Genomic DNA, 26,165 nt, shown 5'->3' with positions numbered 1-26,165 from the left:
GTTTAATTAATTTATAAAAATACTTAAATTATTGTAATATCTTCTAGCAGTTGTCTATTACATCTGGCATCATTTCTATCTCCATTCACTCCATATTTCTCTTTGAATTATTCTGATTATTTCGAAAATTTGAAAATGAAAGTTTTTCTTTAATTTCAGACCCGATGGAAGTGAAGGAGGAGAGTGAAGAACTGAGAGAAGTGGAGGAGGAACATCATGTCAAACCTGGAGGAAAACCTTTGAGTCGCTCAAAGACTAAACAGACATTTTTAAAGAAAAGAGCCAAGAAATCTTTGACCTGCACTCAGTGTGGAAAGAGTCTCACAACCAAACAAAGTCTTGATGTTCACATGAGGATCCACACTGGAGAGAAGCTGTTCACATGTGATCAATGTGGGAATGGTTTCAGTCGTTTAGCACACCTTAAGACACACATTATAGTTCATACAGGAGAGAAGCCACATCTATGCAATAAATGTGGGAATAGTTTCAGTCGATCATCATCCCTTAAGAGTCACATGAGGATCCACACCGGAGTGAAGCCGTTCACATGTGATCAATGTGGGAAAACATTTCTTAGTGCATCAGACCTGAAGAGACACATGACAGTTCATACGAAGGAGAAGCCACATTCATGTTCTGTGTGTGGAAAGAGTTTTTCACTGCTGCAAAATTTACATGCACATCAAAAAATACACACCGGTGTGAGAGAGTACATGTGCTTTGAGTGTGAGAAGACTTTTATTACAGGGAGAGATTTAAAACTGCACCAGAGAATTCACACTGGAGAAAAACCTTACAAGTGTTCACACTGCGACAAGAGATTCAGTCAGTCATCAACTCTGAAAACACATGAGAAGATCCACAGCAGAGAGAAGCCGCACACGTGTGATCAGTGTGGAAAGAGTTTCTCTATTAAAAGTCTCCTGAAGCGACACATGAAGAATCCATGCAGTGGAGAAACCACATCACCAGAGTCTGAGATAGACTCGTAAGTAGTCACGGTAAGTAGTTCATCTTTATGTGCTAAGACGGTTTCGGGACGAACCCAATTAATGAATGAAAAATTACAAATCTGGTGAAAGAACGTCAATATTTTAAAATGTATACGATGTTTAATAGGCAGCCAATGCAGTGTTGACAGAACGGGGCTAATATGGTCATACTTCCTGGTTCTGGTAAGAACTCGAGCTGCTGCGTTTTGGACCAGCTGTAGTTTGTTTGTTAAGCGTGCAGGGCAACCACCCAGTAGAGCATTACAATAATCTAGCTTTGAGGTCATGAACGAATGAACTAATTGTTCCACATTTGTCAATGAGAGCATATGGCGTAATTTAGATATATTTTTAAGATGGAAGAAAGCGGTTTTACAGATACTAGACACTTGACTTTCAAATGAAAGATTGGTATCAAAGAGCACACCCAGGTTCCTAACCGACGATGAAGACTTAACAGAGCCATCAAGTGATAGACATTATTCTAGGTTATTACGTGTGGAAGATTAAAAGAAGCATAATAGCATATTTGAATCGTTTTTAGTTTTTGTTAGTGTCTGTCGATGGTAACCCATTTTTTGGAATTATTTCAGAACATAGAAATACTTTTAACCATAAATCAGTAAAAGACAATGCAGTTTACATATACTTTTAGTGTAGGGAACACGTTTGTAAAAGGCAATTTCAATGTTTAATTAAGTAGAATGTAGTTAATAAAGTGGTTAATTATGCATTCAAAAAAGTATCAGAGCAGGTGGAGTTGTTTGAAGATGAAGCTGCTGAAAATGTTCTGAGTTCCAATTGGTCGTACAAATCTGCAAATAGTCAATTGTATGTTATTTATAATATAATATATATATATATATGTATATGTGTGTGTATTCATTTAATTTAGTAGCAATACTTACTACTTCTCCACATCCTTAGCTTCCCTGCTAGTGCCTCACGAATCTGCAACCATATATGACAAAATGTGTAAAAAATATATTATGTATATATATATATATATATATATATATATATATATATATATATATATATATATATATATATATAGTAAAAACCTTCCAAAGCTCATTCTGACAAAAGAGTTTGACAAACTGGCTCATCAAATTGCAAACCAACAAAATTGTATTCATACCTTGCTGTCGGAAAGTGTTCCAAACACCAAAATAAAGAATCCCTGTGGAAGTGTCATAAACATGTGAGAACTTTATTTATACTAGTTGACTGCATGTAATATTGTTAAATTTTATATTCGTACAAATAAAATAACCTGTTTGCATAAAAAAACACACAAAATATAACCATACTATAAAGTCAATAATACAAAGACGGAAAATAGTACCTGCAGTGAATTGAGAAGTGTAAACACCACATGAACGCCAAAGTCACGTGACACCATTGTCCCAAGTCCAAATCCCCATGTTAGAGCAAAGAGAGGAGTCAGAAAGGCCACACATCGGATAATGACCACCAGGGCATGTGTCTCATTTGGTTGAGTTGCAGCACCAGCTCCTGTCTTTAACATTTTGTACAGTGCCACAATCAAAAGCACAAGGTTTATGGCTACAATAGTCAGAGCTGGAACCACAAATGCCAGCAGGGCCTTAGATTCATTCCAGTTTAGCCAGCATACATATATTCTTGTAATATAATGTTGAGGTCCAGCGGTTGATGCAACAGTAATGATCGCTATGAGCAAAGGTGCACCATAACCAACTGAGAATGTAATGGCCGTGATTTTGGCCCTTGACATTTGGGAAAAGAGTGTTACTGTGTGGTAAAAGAGCAGCAGCGCTGAAATTAACATCCAGAAGAAAAGAGACAGGTAAAAAAGGTGCATGAAGAAAACTGCTGGACTGCAGCGACTCACTGAGGTTGGCTGCTCTTGTTCTGCAATTAAAGCACCAGTGATAAAACAGATGTTTGCAATCAGTAGAGACACAGCGATGTTGACTATGGAGACGTGTCTCATGTAGGATATCTTATTTCTTGTGACTGACTTCCAAACAATAATCTCAATAATGAGACACAAAATCAAGGAGGCCATTGAAATGGCTACACCAATGTAAGTTATATAGGCTAAGGCGTAACTTGACAAAAATGGTGACATCAAGATCGAAAACGAGGTTGTGTGGTGGCATTCACAGGTAATCTTGCCTGTTTCTATCCTAAAGGACTTTACTTCACATCCAGTGGAATGCCATGCATTAAGATTGAAGTCCCAAAAGACACATTCAGGATTTCCAAAATGTTTATCTATAATGTCAAATGTAAACAAAATGTTCTTAAGTGTTTGGTTAACCTTAACAACAACAACATCTCCACTGATGCGGGAAACTGATGTCTTACTGTTGCCATTACTAGTTGTACGGGTAGGTAGGACTTTGTCAAGTCTTGAGAAGATTATAATGGTCATGGCTGTGGGTTCAAGAACTTGCGGTATCAAAATCTCAGTTGTTGAGTTTGGCAGGGTTGATATTCCGCTATATGAGGAGATTATTGTAGTTCTAGTTAACTTAATGGATGTTTCTTTAATAGTAAATTCGCCATCTGTGAGACGGTCACCTATATTCTCAATAGCATGGAGAAGTGCCACACCGGTGTCTCCTGTCGTGCCATTGTTCAACTGGTCCCATGAGTTAATGGTTTCATCTGAAACAATTATATCCACTGTTTTAAGAAAATTCTGAAAAAGAAACATCAAATCATGTTTAGTAGAAACAATTTTTCACAAGATAATGTAAAGATATTATATTCTAATAAAAAAATGCCAGAAACAGCATTCCCACAATTTGACCAATGAAATGAATGTAAAACTGTAAGTTGGCTCATTTATTGATAAAACACTGCATATTATAAGACAAAGGTGTCCAATCCCATTCCCTGTCAAGCACACCTGTCTGGACATTTCTAGTGATCATGAATACCATTTTCCAGTTGACATGGTCCCTACACAGTGTTCGACCAGAGGACAGAAAAAAGATCTGGCCTAGATCTTTCTAACATCTCAAATGTTTCTCCTAGACAAAAATGTGGTTACTTTAACATCAAATTGAGACTTTTCTTTGAGTCTCTCGCTTCTCATACTTGTCTCCAGAGACAAACATTCTAACATTCTCACAACATTATCCTTAAAAGATTCAGAAGAGATCTCAACAACGCCACACAGAGCGGTGAAGGGTTATGAGGCTATCCCTCCAGTGGAGCAGTCTGTTGCGACACACCTGTATCCGGCGGCTGCTGCCTCTTGGACGGGGGATCCTCCCCTCCCCTCCAAGGCCTGTGAGTTTCTCGTCCGTTCTGGCGGGCAGAGTTTACAAATCCTATGGTCAAGCCACTTCCTCTTTGCATGCCATGGCATTGCTTCAGGTCTACTAGGCCAAGCCACTCATGGACATGCACGAGGGTAGCCCAGACCGTTAGCTCATGGGCTCCGCACTGCAACCCACCTCGCCCTCCGGGGCACGAGCGCTTCAGCACGGGCTTCACGGCCGAGTCCCGAAGTGGCAGAGCAGCACGCTCCGTGTAACAATCACCTGGCCTGCTGGTATCGTGGTAGGTCACGTAAAATAACAGAGCGGGTCAGCACATGCTGAGGCTCACAGTGCGCAGAAGTCACCAACTTTCTGGAGAGTCAACTTTGTGAAACACTGAAACAATTGACGCACATGTGCTGTATTGTGTTGAGGCTTCGAAAAAGGTGTCACAGGTGACCCCTAGTGGTCAGAACAGTGTAAATGCAACAAAAACCCAGGCCAAACAGGCATAAAAAAAACTTTAAATGAATCGATTTTTTTTAAAGTAAAATCTTTTTCAAATGCTATTATCTAATAATCTAATAAGATTATCAAGTGTCTATATGTTCTTTTATCAATTGTCAGGGTTTGTTTGGTTTGTTCTATGAATGGCTCAGCAAAACAGGCCAATAAGAGACTATTAACTATGATTATTCCTTTAAATTATCCTAATGTCTAATTAAAACGCCTATAAATGTATAAAACTGATCAGAGATCAGATAAAACCCACAGACACTTGTTCATTGGTTCTGTGATTGAAATTCCGAAGTCTTTCGAAACAGTTATGACGTAATTGAATTAAACATAAAAACAGCCCTCATAATAATCACAAATACACTTACATTTCTATAAATCTGTGTTTATGAATGAATGAATGAATGAATGAATGGCTTGCTCTAACTGTTGCTCTGGTCTTCGTCAACAACACGCGCTTGCACTCCCTGCTGGTGAGATCGATTAACAGCAGATGGAGAGTATGCTCGGTAATCTACTGCTTTTCCTACAGTTCCCGGATGTCAATGTTGAATTTACTGTCGAATTTGAACCACTGAATTTGTGGAAGCGAATTTGTAAAGCGAAATAAAGTGGACCGAAAATTGCCTGTTGAATATTATAGGTTGTATTTTTAAACAGTTTGAATATTTTGGAAGTGAAATATGAAAGGTGAAAATGGATTATTGAATTTTTATGAATGAAAATGTGTTTGAAATGTTTTGAATTGAAATATTCACAGCTTAAATATACAACCATGTTGAATTTCAGCCCATAAAAATGCAAGCCCTAAAAATACAATGCATTAAAATGCAAGCATGGTTAATGCAATACATATTTTTTTCAAGTAGTGCAATTCAACAGGCTTTTTTATTTCAAAAACATTTGTCATTATTTTACTTCCATACACTCCGAACCATTGTTTTGGAACAATAGATTCGTAAAGGCTTCGAAGCTTCATGAATCAGTGTTTTGAAATTGCATCACTACCGGATGGTGGTATGCACAGCTTTTTCCCTCACTGTCGTCTCCGCCGGTTTCAAAATATGTCTCCGTTATATTGTCATTTTCTGCTCGTTTGGCACTTTGCAAAAACACAGCTTTGTTTCAGTAGCGACTTTCAGCATGTATAACAACGTCTTACGTTTATATTTTACGTGTTGTGAGAAAGTCACATAAACCACTCGAAATCCGATCAGAGTAGTCAGACTGAAACATGGATGTAGCTTTTTCATAATTTTTTTGCTGTTCACATTAACTCATTCTGATCAGATTTCAATCAGATCGGATCTTACTTTCAATATGCGCACAAATTGGATTTGGACTGACAGTCTGAACGTAGCCTTTGTCTTCTTTTATCTTCAGTTGATTTATCTCAGGCTGTGGCTGGAAGTAACTTGTAGTTCTTGTTTCTTCTCATCTCTTTCTCATCTGCTTCTCTTTCTGTTCTTGTTGTTTCAGTGATTCTGCTTGTTATCAGCAGAAATTCTCGTTAATTAAACCACCTCTGCTGTACTGAGTACACTCAACTGAACACATCACACTAATTTTCAAGTCATTTCAATGTTTAATTTGCATAAAAATGAGTGTCCTCGAAACCACTATTTGGCGGCAAAATAGTGGCTTCGCGGACATGGTTTTTAAGCTTGGTTTTTAAGCTTAGCTTTTGAAATATTTTGATATTTTGAAACCCATGTATCAGCACTCAGCGGGCTCCTCTGAGTCCGTAACACCAAGTGTCATCCCACAATTCCACTGTCCGCGAAGCCACTATTTTGTACAATGTAATAAATGCTACGTGGGATCTCCATATCTCAGCTCTGGAAAGGTCTAGAGCCTTCAACCTTGCATTCCTGTCTCCGTCTTTATCAGAATACAGAGCTTCAAGAAGATCAGAGAAACTTTATTTCTCGGCCCAAAAAAACAGACAGGGCAGGCAACCTTATAGATTTTTTGGGTCTGAAAATAAAGTTTCTCGGATCTTCTCAAAACCTTGGATTCTAATAGAGGGCGGTGAGACGTATACATGAGTGCAAGTCCTGGCTCTCTACACCTCTCCTGAGCTGGGATATGGAGATCCCACATAGCATTTATTCCATTGTACCAAATAGTGGTTTGGTGGACAGTGGAATTTTGTGACGAAACTTGGTGCTACAGACTCTGGGTGGCCTGATGAGTGCAGTAAAATAGTTTTTATAATGACAGGAACTTTTATTAAAATATCTATCAAAGAAACTGTCTGAAGCCCCATTCAATAGATTGCAGGTGGGATTGTGTCCAATTGCAGCTTATTTAATGGCGGAAATAAGCCTCAACTCAGGGGGGGGGCCCTCAGCCGTATTTTTCCAACAACTCACCCGGCCATATCTCGGCGCCTTGTGGCGCAAGAGACACGGGACCAAGTCCAATCGACCAGCTGCGGCCCAATTGCTATGCCCACAAGACTTGAGCTCAATAGGGGCAAAAATAAGGGTGGTGCACTACCATATCTCAGCGCCTGGTGGCGCTAGAGTGACGAGACCGAGCACATTCGACTGCGCGTGGCCCAGATAGTACACATACCGAGTTAGGGTTAATGATTAATCCATCTCTACTGTACTAAGTACACTTAACTGAACACATCACACACATTTTCAAGTCATTTCAGTGTTTAAATTGCATTAAAATGCAGTGTCCGCGAAACCCCTATTTGGAAGCCACTAAATAGGTTGGAACTGGAACATTTTTGTGTTTTTGCTCTCCCGTCATATGTGATGTCGATTCTTGTTGATTAAACCACCTCTACTGTATTAAGTACACTCAACTGAACACATCACACAAGTTCTTTCAGTGTTTAATTTGCATTAAAATGAGTGTCCTCGAAACCACATTTTGCAGCAAAATAGTGGCTTCGTGGACACGTTTGTTTTTAAGCTTAGCTTTCGTAATATTTTGATGAAAACCATTTAGTCTCCCCTGAGTCCGTAGAACAAAGTGTCATCCCAAAATTCCACTGTCCGCGAAGCCACTATTTTCTACAATGTAATAAATGCTACATGTGATCTCCATATCTCATATGTGGGGACATTTGGCCACTTTAGTGGGCAATCGGGGTGGGTTTGTGGGATGGGGCGCATGTGGCGCCACACCGAGGATGAAGGCCGAACTGCATTGGGGGGGGGCTCAGACTTCGGGGGCCTCCCGTCGGCCCTTCGAACCCTCCCGGGTCAGTCGGTCAATCGGGGAGGGTCGGCTCGTGGCGTCGACCGATTCCCCCCCCCCCCCCCCCACTGCCCAATGGCCGTTTGGACGTTTTCTGAAGTTTGGGACTAGCTGGAGGAAGCATGGCATTAGTTTTCACTGTTAAGCTGATGATACTCAGCTCTATATTTCTTTACGCCCTGATGAAACTTACCAATTCACAAAAAAAAAAAAAAAAACTGAATGACTAGCAATTTCCTACTACTTAATTCTGAAAAAAACAGAGATTCTAATTATTGGACAAAAAACTTCCTCGCGTAATAACCTAGAGTACTGTCTAACACTTGATGCCTGCTCTGTTAAGTCTTCGTCGTCGGTTAGGAACCTGGGTGTGCTTTTTGATACCAATCTTTCATTTGAAAGTCACGTGTCTAGTATCTGTAAAACTGCATTTTTCCATCTTAAAAACATATATAAATTATGTCATATGCTCTCAATGAAAAATGCAGAACAATTAGTTAACCAGAACCAGGAAGTATGATCATATAAGCCCGGTACTGTTAACACTGCATTGGCTCCCTATTTAACATTGTATACATTTTTAAATATTGCTGATTGACTGACAAATCACTAAATGGCTACACAGACGCGACAAAAACTTGACTATTCGCGCATAGTGTGTGGAATCAGGTCCGCAGCAAACGAGCCCATAACTCTGATGGAAGCTGGCCCTCCAGGAGCAGGATTGGACACCCCTGTTTTAAACCCTGTTATGAAATTCAATGAATTTGTATACAAGTCGTATACAATACATACCTCCATCACAGGCTTATTGATGATAACGTTTTGTGAAATATCAGCGATTGTTACAAGTATCCCAACAATTGTTTGGATAGTTTCAGGAGACTGTGTTATCTCTTGAGTATTCTGCACTGTAGCATTACTGAGCTCAGCCACAAGCACTGGCATGTCTATGACAACCAAGACCTAAATTACAAAGTTAATGTCAGAAATATTTAAATTGGCAATTGAATATTTATTATTGTTTCACTAATACATAAATGAACAATAGTTTACCTCAGCTTTCTTTTCAAGGTCTTTGATAACTTGAAGTACACAGTCCATGTATATCACCTCCCACATACCTGATATACATTGACAAGTAATACTGCCTTCCCAGCCTTTGTCACAGAGTCCTGTCCGAATATCACCTCGGATTCCATCTCCAAGCATTTCACTTTTACAGGTAACTTCTACAGTAAATATTTTGTACAAACAGAAAAAACAATCGTTATATCTTTTTAGACAGCTAAAAAGAAATACAATAATATGTGGCTGCATCAAATGATGGAAAAGTTCACCTCCTATGACTTTATGAACTATGACACTCTTCCTGCTATAATGGAAATGTTGTAGTGCCGGGTTCTTGAGTTGGCATGTAAATATTTCAGCCTCACAATCTATGCTCATGATTTTATGGAATACTGTGATGCATCCCTTGTCTGATTGCAAGAGGTAAATGCAAAAAGAGGTAAATGCAATCATTAAAAAGCATGATACAACATGGTGAATTTAACAAAGTTTTTCACTGCAGCATAATACTGCACTCAATAACTTTATAAGAATTGTAAAAATGCATCGCTCGTCTGTAATGTACAACCTGAAGCTGTCACTTGATCACCAGAAGGTATCGGTCTCCACTCCACTTCATATATTTTTTCACAGCATGTCAGTTGGATAGTCTGGTCTGCACACTCAAACACTTTTACATTGTTATCCACTATGATATTGGGAAGTGGTTCAATAACTATATCTTGCCACTGACTGTAAGGTAGAATCCTGTTTATAATACACGCGTATCTACCTGCAAGTGGAAATTTTTTTAAAAATAAAATAAAAAATAAAATATATATAAATTATTTATGCATTTATTTTCGAAAGCATGCAATCAATAAATGAATGAATGAATAAATAAATAAATGTTCCTTAAAAGCAAACATTACAAACACTGTTAACCCTTGCTGTAAAAAAAGGCCAAATTCTGACAGTATCATACTATTTTCCATTAAAACAGCATTATACCCGAGAAAACAAGACATTCTGGGTTGTATTTGTCGTTTTTGAGAAAATAGCCCACAGGAATATACTGTGAATTAACAGCGCTCAGTCAACACTCAGATCACACGCTATATGTTCAAAATCACACGCTATACCCTCATTCACTATTCCCTACATTAGTTCACTAATATAGTCCATTTGAATGAAAATAAGTGAGTGAATTCAGACACTGATGAACACCTGATAAGCAGAATCACTATACACAGCAAAATCCCTGGTGTTAAATTAACACTCCTCAGTGTACATGTGTCCACAGAGTGTTAAAAGTAACACTGAAGCAGTGTTGAAGTTAATGATATAATTAAGGGATTAATTAGTCAAGTCAAGTCACCTTTATTTATATAGCGCTTTTTACAATACAGATTGTATCAAAGCAGCTTCACAGTGATAACATGAAAATAATACAAAAAACAATTTCATCATCGTCCACCTTTAAGGCAGATCTATAATATTCTTGAATATTAAATGTCCCCAACTAAGCAAGCCAGAAGGCAAGGCAAAAGCGGCAAGGAACCAAAACTCCATCAGGTGACAGAATGGAGAAAAAAACCTTGGGAGAACCCAGGCTCAGTCGGGGGCCAGTTCTCCTCTGGCCAATGAGTGAACAGTGTATGATTATGATTCAGGAGCATTACAGGTCAGAAGTTCAGAATGAATCAGAGTATTTGTCCAGTTCCGGTTTGTTGAAGTCGGAGTGGAGAGGAGGAGAGACTGGTTGACACTTCAGGTCAGCGGCGTCGTCGTGTCCTGGCGCTGGTCCTTCATCAGATCTGGATACGGCCTGGTTCCGGTGGACAGCGGTAAACCTCGGGATAGACAGAGAGACTAATATTAGCGTAGACGCCATCCATCTTATGATGTACCAAGTACATCAGGATTTACGGGAAGTGTTCCCGGTCCCGGCTGTTCTAAACTATGCAGCCTAACATTGAATTATAGAAGTCTATAATGTGTTATGTGTATAGACAGAGTGTGTCTGCTTCCCGGACAATGGTAGGAAGACTGTTTCAAAGTTTTGGTGCTAAGTAGGAAAAGGATCTACCGCCAGCAGTCGATTTTGATATTCTAGGTATTATTAACTGGCCCGAATTTTGAGATCGCAGTAGACGTGAAGGACTATAATGCGTTAAGAGCTCGCTCAAGTACTGCGGAGCTAAACCATTTAGTGCTTTGTAAGTGATCAGCAATATTTTAAAATGGTAACACTTTACAATAAGGTTCATTAGTTAACATTAGTTAACTACATTAGTTAACGTTAACTAATAATGAACTACACTTATACAGCATTTATTCATCTTTGTTAATGTCAACTTCAACATTTACTAATACTTTATTAAAATCTTGTTAACATGAGTTAATGCACTGTGAACTAACATGAACAAACAATGAACAGCTTTATTCATATTAACTAGCATTAACAAAGATTAATAAATACTGTAATACATGTATTGCTCATCGTTAGTTCATGTTAGTTAATACATTAATAAATGAACCTTATTGTAAAGTGTTACCTTTAAAATTTATACGATGTTTAATAGGCAGCCAATGCAGTGTTGACAGAATGGGGCTAATATGGTCATACTTCCTGGTTCTAGTAAGAACTCGAGCTGCTGCGTTTTGGACCAGCTGTAGTTTGTTTATTAAGCGTGCAGGGCAACCACCTAGTAGAGCATTACAATAATCTAGCCTTGAGGTCATAAACGCATGAACTAATTGTTCTGCATTATTCATTGAGAGCATATGACGTAATTTAGATATATTTTTAAGATGGAAGAAAGCGGATTTACAGACACATGACTTTCAAATGAAAGATTGGTATCAAAGAGCACACCCAGGTTCCTAACCGACGACGAAGACTTAACAGAGCAGGCATCAAGTGTTAGACAGTACTCTAAGTTATTACGTGTGGAAGTTTTTTGTCCAATAATTAGAATCTCTGTTTTTTCTGAATTTAGTAGTAGGAAATTACTAGTCATCCATTTTTTTTTATCAGCTATGCATTCCGTTAATTTTGTGAATTGGTAGGTTTCGTTAGTTTTTGAAGAAATATACAGCTGAGTATCGTCGGCATAACAGTGAAAGCTAATTCCATGTTTCCTAATGATATCTCCTAATGGTAGCATATACAGAGTGAACAGCAGCGGTCCTAGTACTGAGCCTTGTGGTACGCCATACTTAACTTGTGATTGATAAGACATCTCTTCATTTACTGGTACAAACTGATAACGGTCAGATAAGTATGATTTAAACCATGCTAGTGCAATTCCACTAATGCCAACATAATGTTCGAGTCTATTTAAAAGGATGTTGTGGTCAATGGTGTCAAATGCAGCACTAAGATTAAGTAATACTAATAGAGAGATACAACCATGATCGGATGATAAGAGCAAATCATTTGTGACTCTAACGAGAGCTGTCTTGGTACTATGGTACGGTCTAAATCCGGACTGAAAATCCTCGCAGATATCATTTCTTTCAAGAAAGGAACACAGTTGTGAGGATACTGCTTTTTCTAATATCTTTGACAGAAATGGCAGATTAGAGATCGGCCTGTAATTGACTAGTTTTGTAGGATCAAGTTGCGTTTTTTTAACAAGCGGTTTAATCATAGCTAGCTTAAAGGTTTTTGGTACGTATCCTAGAGACAAAGATTAATTAATGATATTAAGAAGAGGATCTATGACATCTGGAAGCATCTCTTTCAGCAGCTTAGTTGGTATAGGGTCTAACATGCACGTTGTCGATTTAGATGATTTGACGAGTTTGCAAAATTCTTCCTCTCCTATAGCAATGAAAGAATAAAATTTTCCCTCAGGGAGACTACAATGCACTTCCTGATGCGATAATGTATTAGACGGTTGCATAGTTATAATTTTGTCCCTGATATTATCGATCTTATAAGTGAAGAAGTTCATAAAGTCATTACTGCTGTGTTGCTTGGAAACTTCTGGGCTTGAAGCTTTCTTTTTCGTTAGTTTAGCCACTGTTTCAAATAAATACCTAGGATTATGTTTATTTTCTTCTAATAGGGTTGAAAAATAAGCAGATCTAGCAGCGTTTAAAGCCTCTCTGTAAGCAATCGAGCTCTCCTTCCATGAAATCCGAAACACCTCTAGTTTTGTTTTCTTCCAGTTGCGCTCCATTTTTCTGGCTGCTCTCTTAAGGGCCTGAGTGTGCTCGTTGTGCCACGGCGTTGGACTATGTTCTTTAATCTTCTTTAAGCGCAGCGGAGCAACTGTGTCTAAAGTGCTGGAAAAGAGAGAGTTAAAAGTTTCTGTTGCAATATCAAGTTCTTCTAAGCTATCCGGGATGCTGAGATGATGAAACTGATTAGGAAGATTATTGATAAAGCAATCTTTAGTGGCAGAAGTGATCGGTCTAACATATTTATAACACGGAGTCGGCTTTGCAGCCTTGGCTAAATGTAATTTACACGAGACTAGATAATGATCTGAGATGTCATCGCTCTGCTGCAGTATTTCAACGGCATCAACATCTATTCCATGTGATAGTATTAGATCTAGAGTATGATTACGACAATGAGTAGGTCCTGACACGTGTTGTCTAACTCCAATTGAGTTTATAATGTCTTTAAATGCCAATCCCAATGCATCTTTTTCATTATCTATGTGTATATTAAAATCACCAACAATTAGTACTTTATCTGCAGCCAATACTAATTCTGATAGAAAGTCCGCAAATTCTTTGATAAAGTCTGTATGGTACCCTGGTGGCCTGTATACAGTAGCCAGCAGAATTTTCAAATGTGATTTATCGTTTACACTAGATATTTTTACATTAAGCACCAACACTTCAAAAGAATTATATTTACAACTAGATTTCTTAGTGGTTTTGAAAACATTACTATAAATTACAGCAACACCTACTCCTTTGCGTTTCAGAGGAGGTTCATGTTTATAACCGTAATCTTGTGGGGTTGACTCATTTAAAGCAATGTAATCGTTTGGTTTTAGCCAGGTTTCTGTTAAACACAGCACATCTAGGTTATAATCTGTAATCATATCATTAACTATTAGCGCTTTTGAAGAGATCGAATATTCAGCGACCCAAGCTTTATCATTTTCTCATTTGTATTATATCTGTTTTTTATTTGTTGAACATCAATTACATTTTTAACCTTAGATGGGTTTGAACGTTTTTTAGATTTCCAAGTTCGGGGAACAGACACAGTCTCTATATGATGATATCTAGGTGAAAGAGTCTCTATGTGATGGGATTTATCTGACCTTGGTGACGTGAGGCCGCTAGCAGACGGTCGGTTAAGCCAGTCTGTCTGCTTCCTGACCTGAGGCCCAGATTGTCATGTTTTATCTCTAAGACTATGAGCCAAATTACTAGAGAGAAGAGCAGCACCATCCCAGGAGGGATGAATACCATCTCTTTTCAACAGGTCAGGTTTGCCCCAAAAACTTTTCCAATTGTCTATGAATTCTATATTATTCTGCGGACACCACCCAGACAGCCAGCCATTGAGTGAACACAATCTACTAACTATCTCATCACTCCTGCGAACAGGAAGGGGGCCAGAGCAAATTACAGTGCTTGACATCATACTTGCAAGTTCACACACCTCTTTAATATTAATTTTGGTGATCTCCGACTGGCGGAGTCGAACATCATTAGTGCCGACGTGAATAATAATCTTAGAGAATTTACGTTTAGCATTAGCCAGCACTTTTAAATTTGCTTTGATGTCAGGCGCTCTGGCTCCCGGCAAACATGTGACTATGGTGGCTGGTGTCTCTATTTTCACGTTCCGTGTAATAGAATCGCCAATAACTAGGGCACAATCAGAATAATTCTCAGTGGGTGTTTCACTGAGCGGGGCAAATCGATTTGTTATCGGAACGGAAAAGTGGTTTTTTGATCCGCGACTAGAGCGATCTCTCACTGTCACCCTTCTGCCCTGCTGCACAGGCTCTACTTCAGCCGGAACCGACTCATGTAAAGAGTTCACTAGGCTAGGCGCATCCAAATTAGTATCTAAAGCTCTAGCACTCTTCTTACTATTCTCGATTAAAGTTTGGATGCGTGTCTCTAGTTCTGAAATCTTCTCTGTCAGCCTGACTGTCTCCTTGCATTTATCACATATAAATCCTATATTGCCGACAGAGAAGGCTATGCTAAACATGTGACATGAAGTGCTGGTGACAATAACAGGAGAAGACATTACTCACCGTGTTTGTTGACTGATTCTTACTCACCTGGGCTTTTATGAACTCAAAGGCGCGGGCGCGCGAGAGAAAAATAAATAACTGTTAAAAGGCTAGCGAGTTAGCGTGTTGTGCTGACAATAACGGAAGCTAGCAATGTCAGGTTAATCTGAGATGTTGGGTAAGCTGTATTTAGTAGTATAAACAACTAGAAACGATAATAAATGATGGTTCAAAACAGAAAGAAATACGAAGCTAATACGAGGCTTAGACGCAGCAAACAAACTCACAGCAGCAGCAGTCACAGCGAGGCAGACAGGAGCAATCGATCAAGAAAGTGTGATCAAGTGTGTGACGTCAAGTTGAGTGAATGTGTGTGTGCGGATTATTAGGTGATAATTGACCATTATTCACATTTACATTACATTTATTCATTTAGCAGACGCTTTTAACCAAAGCGAATTACAAATGAGAACAATAGAAGCAATTAAACCAGCAGTAGGACAACAGTATGTAAGTGCTATTACCCTTCGCAGTACAATCTAACGTAGTATTTTTTTATTTTTTTTAGATAGAATAGAGAAAGTGTTAGTATTACTGGATCAAGTGCTGCCGAAAAAGATACGTCTTCAGCAGTTTCTTAAAAATGGCTACAGACTCAGCAGCTCTGGCTGAGTTAGGAAGATCATTCCACCAGCAGGGAGCAGTCATGGTAAAGGTCCGAGAAAGAGATTTTGTGCCTCTTTGAGATGGCACCACAAGACGCCGCTCGCTTGAAGAGCGCAAGTTTGTGGATGGCACATAAGTCTGAAGTAATGAGTTAAGGTACGCAGTGCAGTGGTTGTTTTGTAGGCAAACGTCAGTGACTTTAATTTGATGCGAGCGGAAACCGGCAACCAGTGCGAGGACAGGAGTGACGTGTGCTCTCTCAAGCTGGGAGACCAGCCAGGAGAGCATTACAATAATCCAGTCAACTCCAAGGTTCCTGGCTGATCTTGATGGAGTTATGGATGACGAGCCTAGCTGAATGGTGAAGTTGTGATGAAGTGCTGGGTTAGCCGGGATTACAAGTAGCTCTGTCTTCGCAAGGTTTAGTTGAAGGTGGTGGTCCTTCATCCAGCCAGAAATGTCTGTCAGGCTGGCTGAGATGCGAGCGGCTACCGTTGGATCATAAGGCTGGAATGAGAGGTAGAGTTGTGTGTCATCAGCATAGCAGTGATAGGAGAAGCCATGTTTCTGAATCACAGATCCTAGTGATGTCATGTAGATGGAGAAGAGAAGTGGTCCAAGCACTGAGCCCTGAGGCATACCTGTAGCTAGATGTTGGGTCTTAGACACCTCACCCTCCACGACACCCTAAAGGATCTACCCGAGAGATAAGACTTGAGCCACAGGAGTGCAGTTCCCGAGATGCCCTTCATCTTTAGGATTGACAGGAGGATCTGGTGGTTAACTGTGTCAAAGGCAGCAGACAGATCTAGCAGGATGAGAACTGAGGACTTGGAAGCTGCTCTTGCCAGTCTCAAAGCTTCAATTACTGAGAGCAGAGCAGTCTCAGTTGAGTGTCCGCTTTTGAAGCCAGACTGATTGTTGTCCAAGAGGTTGTTCTGCGCAAAAAAGGAGGAGATCTGGTTTAAAACAACTCGTTGAAGTGTTGAAGGGATACTGGTCTCTAATTTTCTAGATGTGCTGGATTTAGTGTGGGTTTCTTAAGCAGTGGGGTTACCCGAGCCTGCTTGAATGCTGTGGGAAATGTACCAGTGTGAAGAGAGGTGTTCATGATGTGTGTGAGTGCGGATACAACAGAGGAAGAAATAGCTTGAAGTAAGTTAGTGGGAATAGGATCAAGCGGACAGGTAGTAGGGCGATTGGAAAGGAGGAGTTTTGAGAATTCTGTCTCTGAAAGTAAGGAGAAGAAGGGTATGTGTGTGTCAGTTTGTGGATTGGTAAATTGGCCGCTGATGGTGGTTGTTTTATTTATGAAGAATGTGGCAAAATCATCAGTTGTTAGGGTTGATGAAGGAGGAGGAGGAGGAGGAGGAGGGTTAAGAAGAGAGGAGAAGGTTTTGAAAAGCATGCGAGAGTCAGAAGAATTGTTAATTTTGTTGTGATAGTATGTCATTTTAGCAGTAGATATGTTGAGGAGGGATTGATTAGGACCAAGGTCAGTATGATCTTTGGATTTGCGCCACTTCCTCTCTGCACCCCTGAGTTTAGCACGATATTCACAGAAAACATCAGATAACCAGGGGGCAGAGGGAGTGGCGTGGGCTGGCCTGGAGAAAAGGGGGCAGAAGATGTCCAAGCAGGATGTTAAAGAGGAGAAAAGAGTATCAGTGGCATTGTTAGTATCTAGTGCTGAGAGTTTGGTGGAGGAAGTGTGGATGAGATCAAAGAGGATAGACGAGAGGGTGAGAGTGAGCTTAGTGCGAGTTGTCTTCTGAGGCAGGTTGAGGTTGAGAGTGAGGAGGAAGTGATCTGAGGTGTGCAGTGGAGCAGTAGCGTGTGTAAATAAGGTCCAATTTGTTACCTGATTTGTGAGTAGCCGCAGGCGATACTCGTTTGAGGTTGAATGAGGCAAGCAGAGTGTGGAAATCAGCAGCTTGAGGTTTTTCAAGGTGGATGTTGAAGTCTCCAAGAACTATGAGAGGAGTGCCATTCTCGGGGAAGGATGAGAGAGTAGCACATCAAGCTCCTCTAAGAAACTGTCAAGCTGACCTGGGGGACGATATATAACTACACAATGGATTTTAATAGGACCGGTGATGGTAATGAAATGTGATTCAAATGAGCTGTTGTTATACAGAGGTGGTAAATTATTAAATTTCCAATCGTTTGAGATGAGCAGACCAGTACCTCCACCCCTTCCAGTCAGGTGAGGGGTGTGTGAGAAAGTGAAGTTAGTGGAGAGCGCAGCCGGTGTGGCAGTGTCATCTGGTCTGATCCAGGTCTCAGTCAGGGCCAAAAGGTTGAGACCTGAATGACTAGAAATAGATGTAATGAAGTCGGCTTTGTTTACAGCGGACTGGCAATTCCAGAGATCAATAGGAAAAGAGAAAATAGTACTAGAAGACATTGGAAGGGTACGCAGGTTGTTAGGATTGTACCGCCTCCGACGTGTGACATTGGATTTACGCATGTTAGTAATAGTAGGGATTAGAAAACACATGGTGTAAGAGCTCACAAACAGAAAGATCAGTTGAAAGTTGAGTAGTAGAGAGAGGAAACAACAAGAAGATAAAACAAATAACGAGAAATTAATACTCAAGTGCCTTGTCGGTGTCCTTGCTCGGTGGAGTCGCACAGGTAGAGTCGTTTGTCTTTACACTCTTCGGTCTTCACACGATGAGGGCTTCACACCACAGCTGCCGCGGTGCACTAACCTATTTATACGCGCCTAATACCATGTTGTTGAATACAGCAGGCCACACCCTACTCTTTCGCCAAGCAAAACTCAAGTCACGACACACAAACAAACAAAGGCCGAGAGTAAAACACAGAAAACAAAACAAAGTTTCCTAGCAACAAAGAACCGCGCTAAAATCTACTGAGAAAAGTAAACACTCACAGACTGATGCTCTCTCCTGCTTTTCAATAGCTTCTTCGAACTATTCGAACTTCGAACTATTCGCTCTTCGAACTATTGAAGACAACTGATGATAACAAGCAGAATCATTGAATCAACAAGAACAGAAAAAAGAGAAGAGACGAGCAGAAACACAAGAACTACAATCTGTGAAGATCTCAGCAGAGGATTAAACAACTCCACAAACAGCATTACCAGCTTCACTTATTACTAACCAGACTGAGTTTATTTCTGTCAGACGTCTACAGAAGGTCTCATTGAGAATTAACAGATGTTTAGATGTTTATGTTTTATTGAAAATAATAGTTTCTTCTAAAAGTCACCATTATGGTGATGAGTGTTTACTTAAGTTGGGCTCTTCAGGTGTCTTCAATAATGGTCAATTATCACATAATTTAACACTTAATTATTTCATTAACTTTAACACTGCTTCAGTGTTACTTTTAACACTCTGTAGTGTGGACACATATGTACACTGAGGAGTATTAATTTAATTAATTATTAATTTTTGCTGTGTAACTGTGTTTACATGGACCCTTATAATCGGATTGATGGCTCAATCGGACTGAAAAACCTTCATGTAAACGCCTTAATCGATCCGATTAAGCTTGATCCAATTGGAATTTTGATCGGAGTGAAAGGGGTGGTTTATTCCTTTTGTAATCCGGTCGAGAGAACATGTAAACACTTGATCGGATTGAAAACCGAAACTGAAAGGACTGCGCATGTGCAATGACTTTGAAATAGCGTGATGACGTTGTTTTTCCTGTTGAATAAAGTGCTATATCCCGTCCCGTCATTCTAAACTTCTCCTTTGACTCAGCATCTGTGAAGTGAAGCAGAAAAAAACGTCCCTCCAGTCCTTGATTCAGACTCTCATCCACAGACGACTGGTTTTGGCCGCAGGGAGGGGCATTTTTAGCAGCATGGTTAAACGGTTCATATGCTCATTGTCTCCAAATCATGACCAGAGACGGACAAATAGAAAGTCTACTGTTTAAAGTAACTCTAAGGTACTTTTCATTCTAGTAATATTAACGAAGCAGGCCATTTTATGTTGTTGAAATGTTATGTATAAGCTCTACCAGAACGCACCAGATGTTCTACACTATCTTTGGAGGCTCATGAGGATAGTGTGGCAGAAGGGAATAATACCTAAGGTGTGGCGAAGGGCTGGAGGGGTGCTAATTCCCAAGGAGAAGGAGACTACAGATTTTAGTCAATTCCGGCCAATCTGCCTTCTCAACGTTGAGGGAAAAACCTTTTTCAGCGTGATAGCACGAAGGTTGTCCACCTACCTGAAGAAGAACAAGTACATTGATACATCCGTTCAGAAGGCCGGCATTCCTGGGTTCTCTGGTTGCTTGGAGCATACCAGCATGATCTGGCACCAGATTCAAGCAGTGAAGAAAGACAAGAGAGACATCCATGTCATCTTCCTTGACCTGGCCAATGTCTTTGGATCAGTTTCTCATAACCTCCTCTGGGAATCCTTCAACTTCTTCCACGTTCCATCATCCGTCACTAGTCTAGTAAAAGACTTCGAAGACCTGCAACTGTGCTTTACAACAGCCGACTTTACAACATCATGGCAGCGCATAGAAGTAGGCACCATGGCAGGCTGTACAATCTCACCCCTGGCCTTCACAATGGCCATGGAGGTCATCATCAGGGCCTCAAGATGGGTGGTGAGGGATGAGCGAACTATGAACGGTATCCGCCTTCCACCTATCCGAGCATACATGGATGACATGACCACCCTGACCACTACTGCAGCATGTACCAGGCGGCTACTTGGAAAACTGCAGGAAAAACTCAAGTGGGCCCGGATGAAAATCAAACCGAACAAGTCACGAAGCATCTCAATAGTTAAGGGAAAGCTTAAAGATGTGAAGTTCTGCATTGGTGATGACCCAATACCAACAGTGGCTGAGCAACCTGTCAAAAGCCTGGGTAGATGGTACAACGCAAGCCTCAGGGACAAAGACCAAATGCAGCAAGTGAGGCAGGACATTACCAACAGTCTGGAAAACATCAACAGTACCCTACTGCCAGGGAAGCTCAAGCTTTGGGGCCTGCAATTTGGATTCCTCCCTCGGGTAATGTGGCCACTCACTATCTATGAGCTCCCAATAACAACTGTGGAGAAGATGGAGCGAACCATGACTTCATACGTAAAGAAATGGCTCGGCGTCCCACGCTGTCTGACTAACATCAGCCTCTATGGCAAAGGGGTCCTTGAACTGCCTATCACGAGCCTCACCGAAGAGTACAAGTGCTCTAAAGTGAGACTCCAGATGACTTTGAAGGACTCCAGAGACCAGACCATCAGCAATGCCGTTCCACCCGTTAACTGGACGGAAATGGACGCCATCCGACGTGGTGCAGCAAGCCACGTCAGCCCTGAGGTACAGCGATATTGTAGGGCACGTCCAGTTGGGAAGAGGAAGTCTTGGCCTTACGGCAAGTAAGCCAACTTGGCGTAAAGCCTCAACATCAAAGAGGAGGAAAATGGTGGTCGAGGAGGTGAGCCCTAAGCCCTAAGCAGGTCCCTAAGCAGGGACAATGGATGAGGTGGGAAGGCCTGGAGAGGAGAAATCTTAGCTGGAGGGAGCTCTGAATGGAGGCAAGCAACATCAGCTTCATCATCATCAGAGCACCTATGATGTGCTCCCATCTCCAAAAAACCTCCACCAGTGGTATGGCGAGGACCCAACCTCTGCCCTCTGCCCAGCTCCAGCGACTCTTAAGCACATCTTGGCCGGTTGTAAGGCGTTACACCTGGAGACACAACCAGGTCCTCAAGAGTCTGGCAGCAAAAGGCCGAAACACCCCCTGATTCAAAGGTACATTACTGATAATGTGTCCCGAAATGTACATCTTTCCCATGACTGAGGTACAGCTCCCACGCCACTCTCAACATCAAGGCAAACCTCATGTGCATACCATCCATTGGCACAATGGACAGTTTACCATCACGTCCCGTGTTTATGATTCATCTTCTGTGGTGACTAATTTATTCTTAATTTTAAATCAAAATTAAGTTGAAAGAACGTTTGAGGAACATTATACATTTTAAAACACAACCTAAAGTAAAGTAAAGTTTACTAAAGTAAAATAATCATTTCTGCAAAGAGAAAGGGAGAAATGCAACTTGAAACTTGCCATTAAATGAAACATCATGAGCTTGTGTTTGTCTGTGCTCTGGTAACATTGCTCCATCAAAATAAATAGTCCTGCTTCCAACATTTATTGGCCAAACAAAAAAACCTGAAGCCAAAAACTTAAAGTCAGCATGAACCGGAAGTTACAAATGACTTTTCTCCAGTGTTGTGACATATTTCCAAGTGAAACGGAATATTGAACAGAGAGCAGGGTTTTACTTTAGCACTCCTCCTCTCCATCTCTCGCTCATAGCAGACTAACGGTTTGAGGGGAGTTGCCATGCCCTCGCGCCATAGCACATGACCAGAAGAGAAGAGAAGTCGTTTCGAGGGGGGAGGGAAGGGTGACGTATTTGATTAAAGATTATAAGGGTACATGAATTAAAAAAAATGTATGAAGTGCACAGATAAATCATTTATAATACACACTATAATATTACATATAAAAATACGAATTGTAAAATTTTATTTCATGCCGACTTTAACATATGCCAAATTTTGTCAGATTGACGAACTACTCATTTTTCCCACCACAATGTGGCATTGACAAAGAATTAGTCTGATACGTTTATGCTTTTTTTCTCTTGTCATTTTGACAGCCCAAATTCCTGTTCACTTTCACTGCATGGAAAACTGTGGCAGTACGTTCTTCAACATTTCTTATTTCGTGCTCCATGGAAGAGAGCACGCTAGCCAGGCAGCACACGCACACGCACACGCACATTCTTGTACATCTATCTTTATGAGGACATTCATTGACACAATGCAATTTCTAGCATTTACCCTAACCTTACCCATAACAACTAAGTGCCTAACCCGAACCCTTACCCTAAACCTACCCTTAACCTCATTATAACCTTATCCCTAAAACCAAGTCTTGACCCTCACACAGGCCTTTAAAGGGGTCTCAGAAAGTGTGGACCGGCCAAAATGTCCTCACTTTACTCTCTTGGTCCTCACTCCAATGGTCTAAAACTCAAACTGGTTCTCACAAAGATATTTGTGTACACACACACACACACACACACACACACACACACACACACACACACACACACTAGAAAGCTCTAGGCCCTATTTTAACGATCTAAGTGCATGGTCTAATGCGCATGGCACTTAGGGCGTGTCTGAATCCACTTTTGCTAGTTTAATGACGGGGAAAATGGTCTGTGCGCCCAGCGCATGGTCTATAAGGGTTGTCCCCATTCTCTTAATGAGTAATGGGCGGGTTTCTGGCTTTACGTGCATTAAACCAACCAGAGTCCCATCTCCCATTCCATTTAAAAGCCAGTTGTGCTTGATGCCATTGCAAATTCCACCATGTAAATAGCAAATCTGACAATTAGCGGAAAAACTGAACGCTTCTCTAGTGAGGAAACGGATTTGCTCATACGCGAGATTAAAATGCGCAAGCAGACCATCTTCGGGAAAAAAGTGTCCGTGAATATTACTAATGCACACTTTAAATAATAAAAAATAAAAAATAAATTCAATTTCAGTTTCTTCAAAATAGCAAGGCGCCAACAATGCGCATGAACACACTTTGTTTTCAGACCAGCAGCCCATGGGCGCACAAATGCACTTGCTATTTAAACAACGTGGCACAGGATGTGAAAATGATACCTGCGTCAGGCTGAAACTAGCAAATCACACTTGAGTCACGCCTGGCGCCGCATTGCACCGAATGTATGATAAGGCCCTCAGAGTCTGAACTCGTTTTCATTCCCTCCTTTAAGTGAACTATATTAGTGGAGTAATGGAATAGTGAATGAGGGTATAGGGGTTGATTTCTAACTATTAAGTTGGTCAGTGAGTCTTTAACAAGACAACAAAGATAAATCATGTGTTATTCACCTCTGTCCCTCTTGTTGATATTTTTCACAGTGAGAGTGCTGCCGTTATCTGAAACGGAGTATCTTGTATTTGCAACTGATTTAGGTACACTCCATGTCATTGTCCCCTCAACAAACTCTGGCCATATACATTTCAGCACCATATCTTGCTGAGGATACAATTTTTCTGCAGACAGGTTTGTTTGAACTGAAAGTAAATAAACCTTATTTTACTTTTCATATCTTTAATATGGGTATGGTGGTCCTATCAACATTTTACAAGTGCTCATGCTTATAGAAAACCAACTAGCATCTTATATGAAGCAACATAACTATTTGTGAGCAACAGGAAAATAATTTAATATGACTGCAAATACATTTTTTTTTAAGATTCGACACTGATTACCCTCACCACTTTCAGCAAAAGCATGTAGAGCTACAGGGATTCCTAAAATCCTGAGACTTCTGGCAACCTGTATGTTTGCTGCTGCAATTGCAGGGCTATTAGGGCTGACGACTGTTGTATAGATAGTAAGGGTGTCACGATTTCGATTTTAAATCGAAATCGATCGAAATTAAGTCACAATCTCGATCATCGAATTAAAAAATGGAATCGTCGATGCTGCCACGCCCCCATGTCACGTTCGGTCGGCTTGTCAAGCAGAAAAAAACGCGTGTTGAAATGCTGCGAGTCACGCACACACCGGACAAGAAGCGCCGCGTCTTTGACAACTCGAGGTATCGCACACACCGGTCGAGAAGCGCCGGGGCGCGTCTATGACAACTCGAGGTATCGTACACCGGACGCGCACTTTCATGTGGCCTGCAATATTATGTTTAAGGACATTATGGAATTAAGATCATGTCTATCTTATGAGGCTACTGTACAACGTTGCTTAGTCTGCACTTTATCTCAGAGAGTGTCCGTTAACTGAATGTATCCTGAAAATCCGATAACATCAGCCATTTTCATTCAACCAGCTGATTTCTGTAAATGAATGTTAAACATGTATATTGCAGCAAAGTCATAACGACGATTTGAGACAAATAAATGTATATAAAATGTATTCATGTATAATAAATGTAGGCTAATATAAAACTATGTGAATGGCGCTCTCTGGTGCGGCAGGATTAATTTTGAACAAGGTCCTGAGCCGTTGCTGGCGCCGCGGACAGACGGCGAATGGCGCCGCCGGTGTGTGTGTGTGTGTGTGTGTGTGTGTGTGTGTGTGTGTGTGTGTTTGTGTGTGTACACTCAGAGAATAAAGTGTTATAATTTTAAAGACGTGGCTCTGCGCGACGCATATATCCATCTGTTAAACTGTTTGTTTGTTTGTTTGTTTGTTTGTTTTGTTGTGAACTTGAATGTCATCTTCTGTGAAGAAGACTGCAGTTACAAAAGAGAAACTAGATCGCAGGTTATTTTGCTTAAGTTTCCAATTGACTGAAGATATAAGTATTGTTACATTATGTTCTTAATAAATGTTTAAAATTTGACAATGTAGTGTGGTACATTGCGAACAAAGGTCAGATATTATGCATAAAAGTTTGGTCTAAAAATGGCATAGCAACCTGTGCTTTAAAAAAAAAAAGTAAAAACCGAGAATCGAATCGAACTGTGACCTTAGAATCGAAAATGTAATCGAATCGAGGATTTGGAGAATCGTGACACCCCTAATAGATAGTGTAGTCTACTATAATGCTGCCAAGTCTATAGAGCAAAACACAAACCACAATAATGGGACGACACAGTTTTAACACAAGAGTTAAATGCCAAAATACATGATTAGATTGTAGACTTTACCTGAATCTTTCGACTCTTACAGAACCTTTAATGTAGGCAGGTAGAGTTTTGTAACTATCTTCAATCTGTAAATGTAAGAGTAAGCATACATTAGAAAGTGTATAATACACACACACATATATATATACATATATATATATATATATATATATATATATATATATATATATATATATATACACTGAGGAAAAGGATTTTACATACATGGGCTAACAAGAAATTAAAGAATGGTTAAACTCATAAACTTCCTATTACTCATAGCCAAGCCCTCTATAGAGGTTAAGAGTTGGAATAGTTTTCCACTGTATTTGTTTTATTTTTATTTTATTTTATACTTTTTTTCAACAACAAAAAGGATAGACAATAAATATATATTTTAAATGAAATATGAAATACTCACTGCTGACTGAATTTTACTGGCGTAGATTTTGTACATCGTATCATTGGGGTCATTGAGTCTGGTATCAAAAATAGCTTCTATTGTCATTGACATTCTAAAGTCAAAAACTGTAATAAAA

General features: G+C 40.2%; 3 protein-coding genes across 6 annotated transcripts in view; 1 reads left to right on the top strand and 2 right to left on the bottom strand.

The window, feature by feature from the left end:
* LOC307000351 (uncharacterized protein) overlaps nucleotides 1-26,165 on the top strand; it is a 166,770-nt gene that overhangs the window by 2,579 nt on the left and 138,026 nt on the right. The window lies entirely within an intron of this gene.
* LOC307000506 (uncharacterized protein) overlaps nucleotides 1-26,165 on the bottom strand; it is a 177,768-nt gene that overhangs the window by 25,233 nt on the left and 126,370 nt on the right. The window lies entirely within an intron of this gene.
* On the bottom strand, nucleotides 719-26,165 carry LOC307000292 (adhesion G-protein coupled receptor F1-like). 2 transcript variants are annotated; one of them, XM_079615739.1, is made up of 11 exons: nucleotides 26,048-26,165; nucleotides 25,648-25,712; nucleotides 23,866-24,051; nucleotides 9,630-9,833; nucleotides 9,331-9,471; nucleotides 9,047-9,222; nucleotides 8,786-8,956; nucleotides 2,344-3,687; nucleotides 2,137-2,178; nucleotides 1,904-1,946; nucleotides 719-1,810 (listed from the first exon to the last, which is right to left on the bottom strand). In XM_079615739.1, exons 3-11 carry the CDS (start codon nucleotides 24,005-24,007, stop codon nucleotides 1,722-1,724), a joined length of 2,352 nt encoding a protein of 783 aa, XP_079471865.1. In that variant the 5' UTR covers nucleotides 24,008-24,051; nucleotides 25,648-25,712; nucleotides 26,048-26,165; the 3' UTR covers nucleotides 719-1,721. The 2 variants fall into 2 exon arrangements, with proteins under 2 accessions (XP_079471865.1, XP_079471866.1); XM_079615740.1 differs by having other exon boundaries at nucleotides 23,866-23,913.

This window comes from Phoxinus phoxinus (genome assembly GCF_949152265.1).
Source record: "Phoxinus phoxinus genome assembly, chromosome: 1".
Lineage (NCBI taxonomy): Eukaryota > Metazoa > Chordata > Actinopteri > Cypriniformes > Leuciscidae > Phoxinus > Phoxinus phoxinus.
Note: the sequence above shows the minus strand (reverse complement) of the source record. Positions and strands in the feature narration are given on the sequence as shown.

What these genes read in the sequence shown, in the direction of transcription:
- LOC307000292 (XM_079615739.1), bottom strand. Translation starts at nt 24,007, where the DNA reads ATGGTGCTGAAATGTATATGGCCAGAGTTTGTTGAGGGGACAATGACA. An exon ending in ACCTTGAAAAGAAAGCTGAG is followed by an intron (nt 8,957 to 9,046) that starts GTAAACTATTGT and finishes TTTGTAATTTAG; the next exon opens with GTCTTGGTTGTCATAGACAT. An exon ending in CACTTCTCAATTCACTGCAG is followed by an intron (nt 2,179 to 2,343) that starts GTACTATTTTCC and finishes ACACTTCCACAG; the next exon opens with GGATTCTTTATTTTGGTGTT.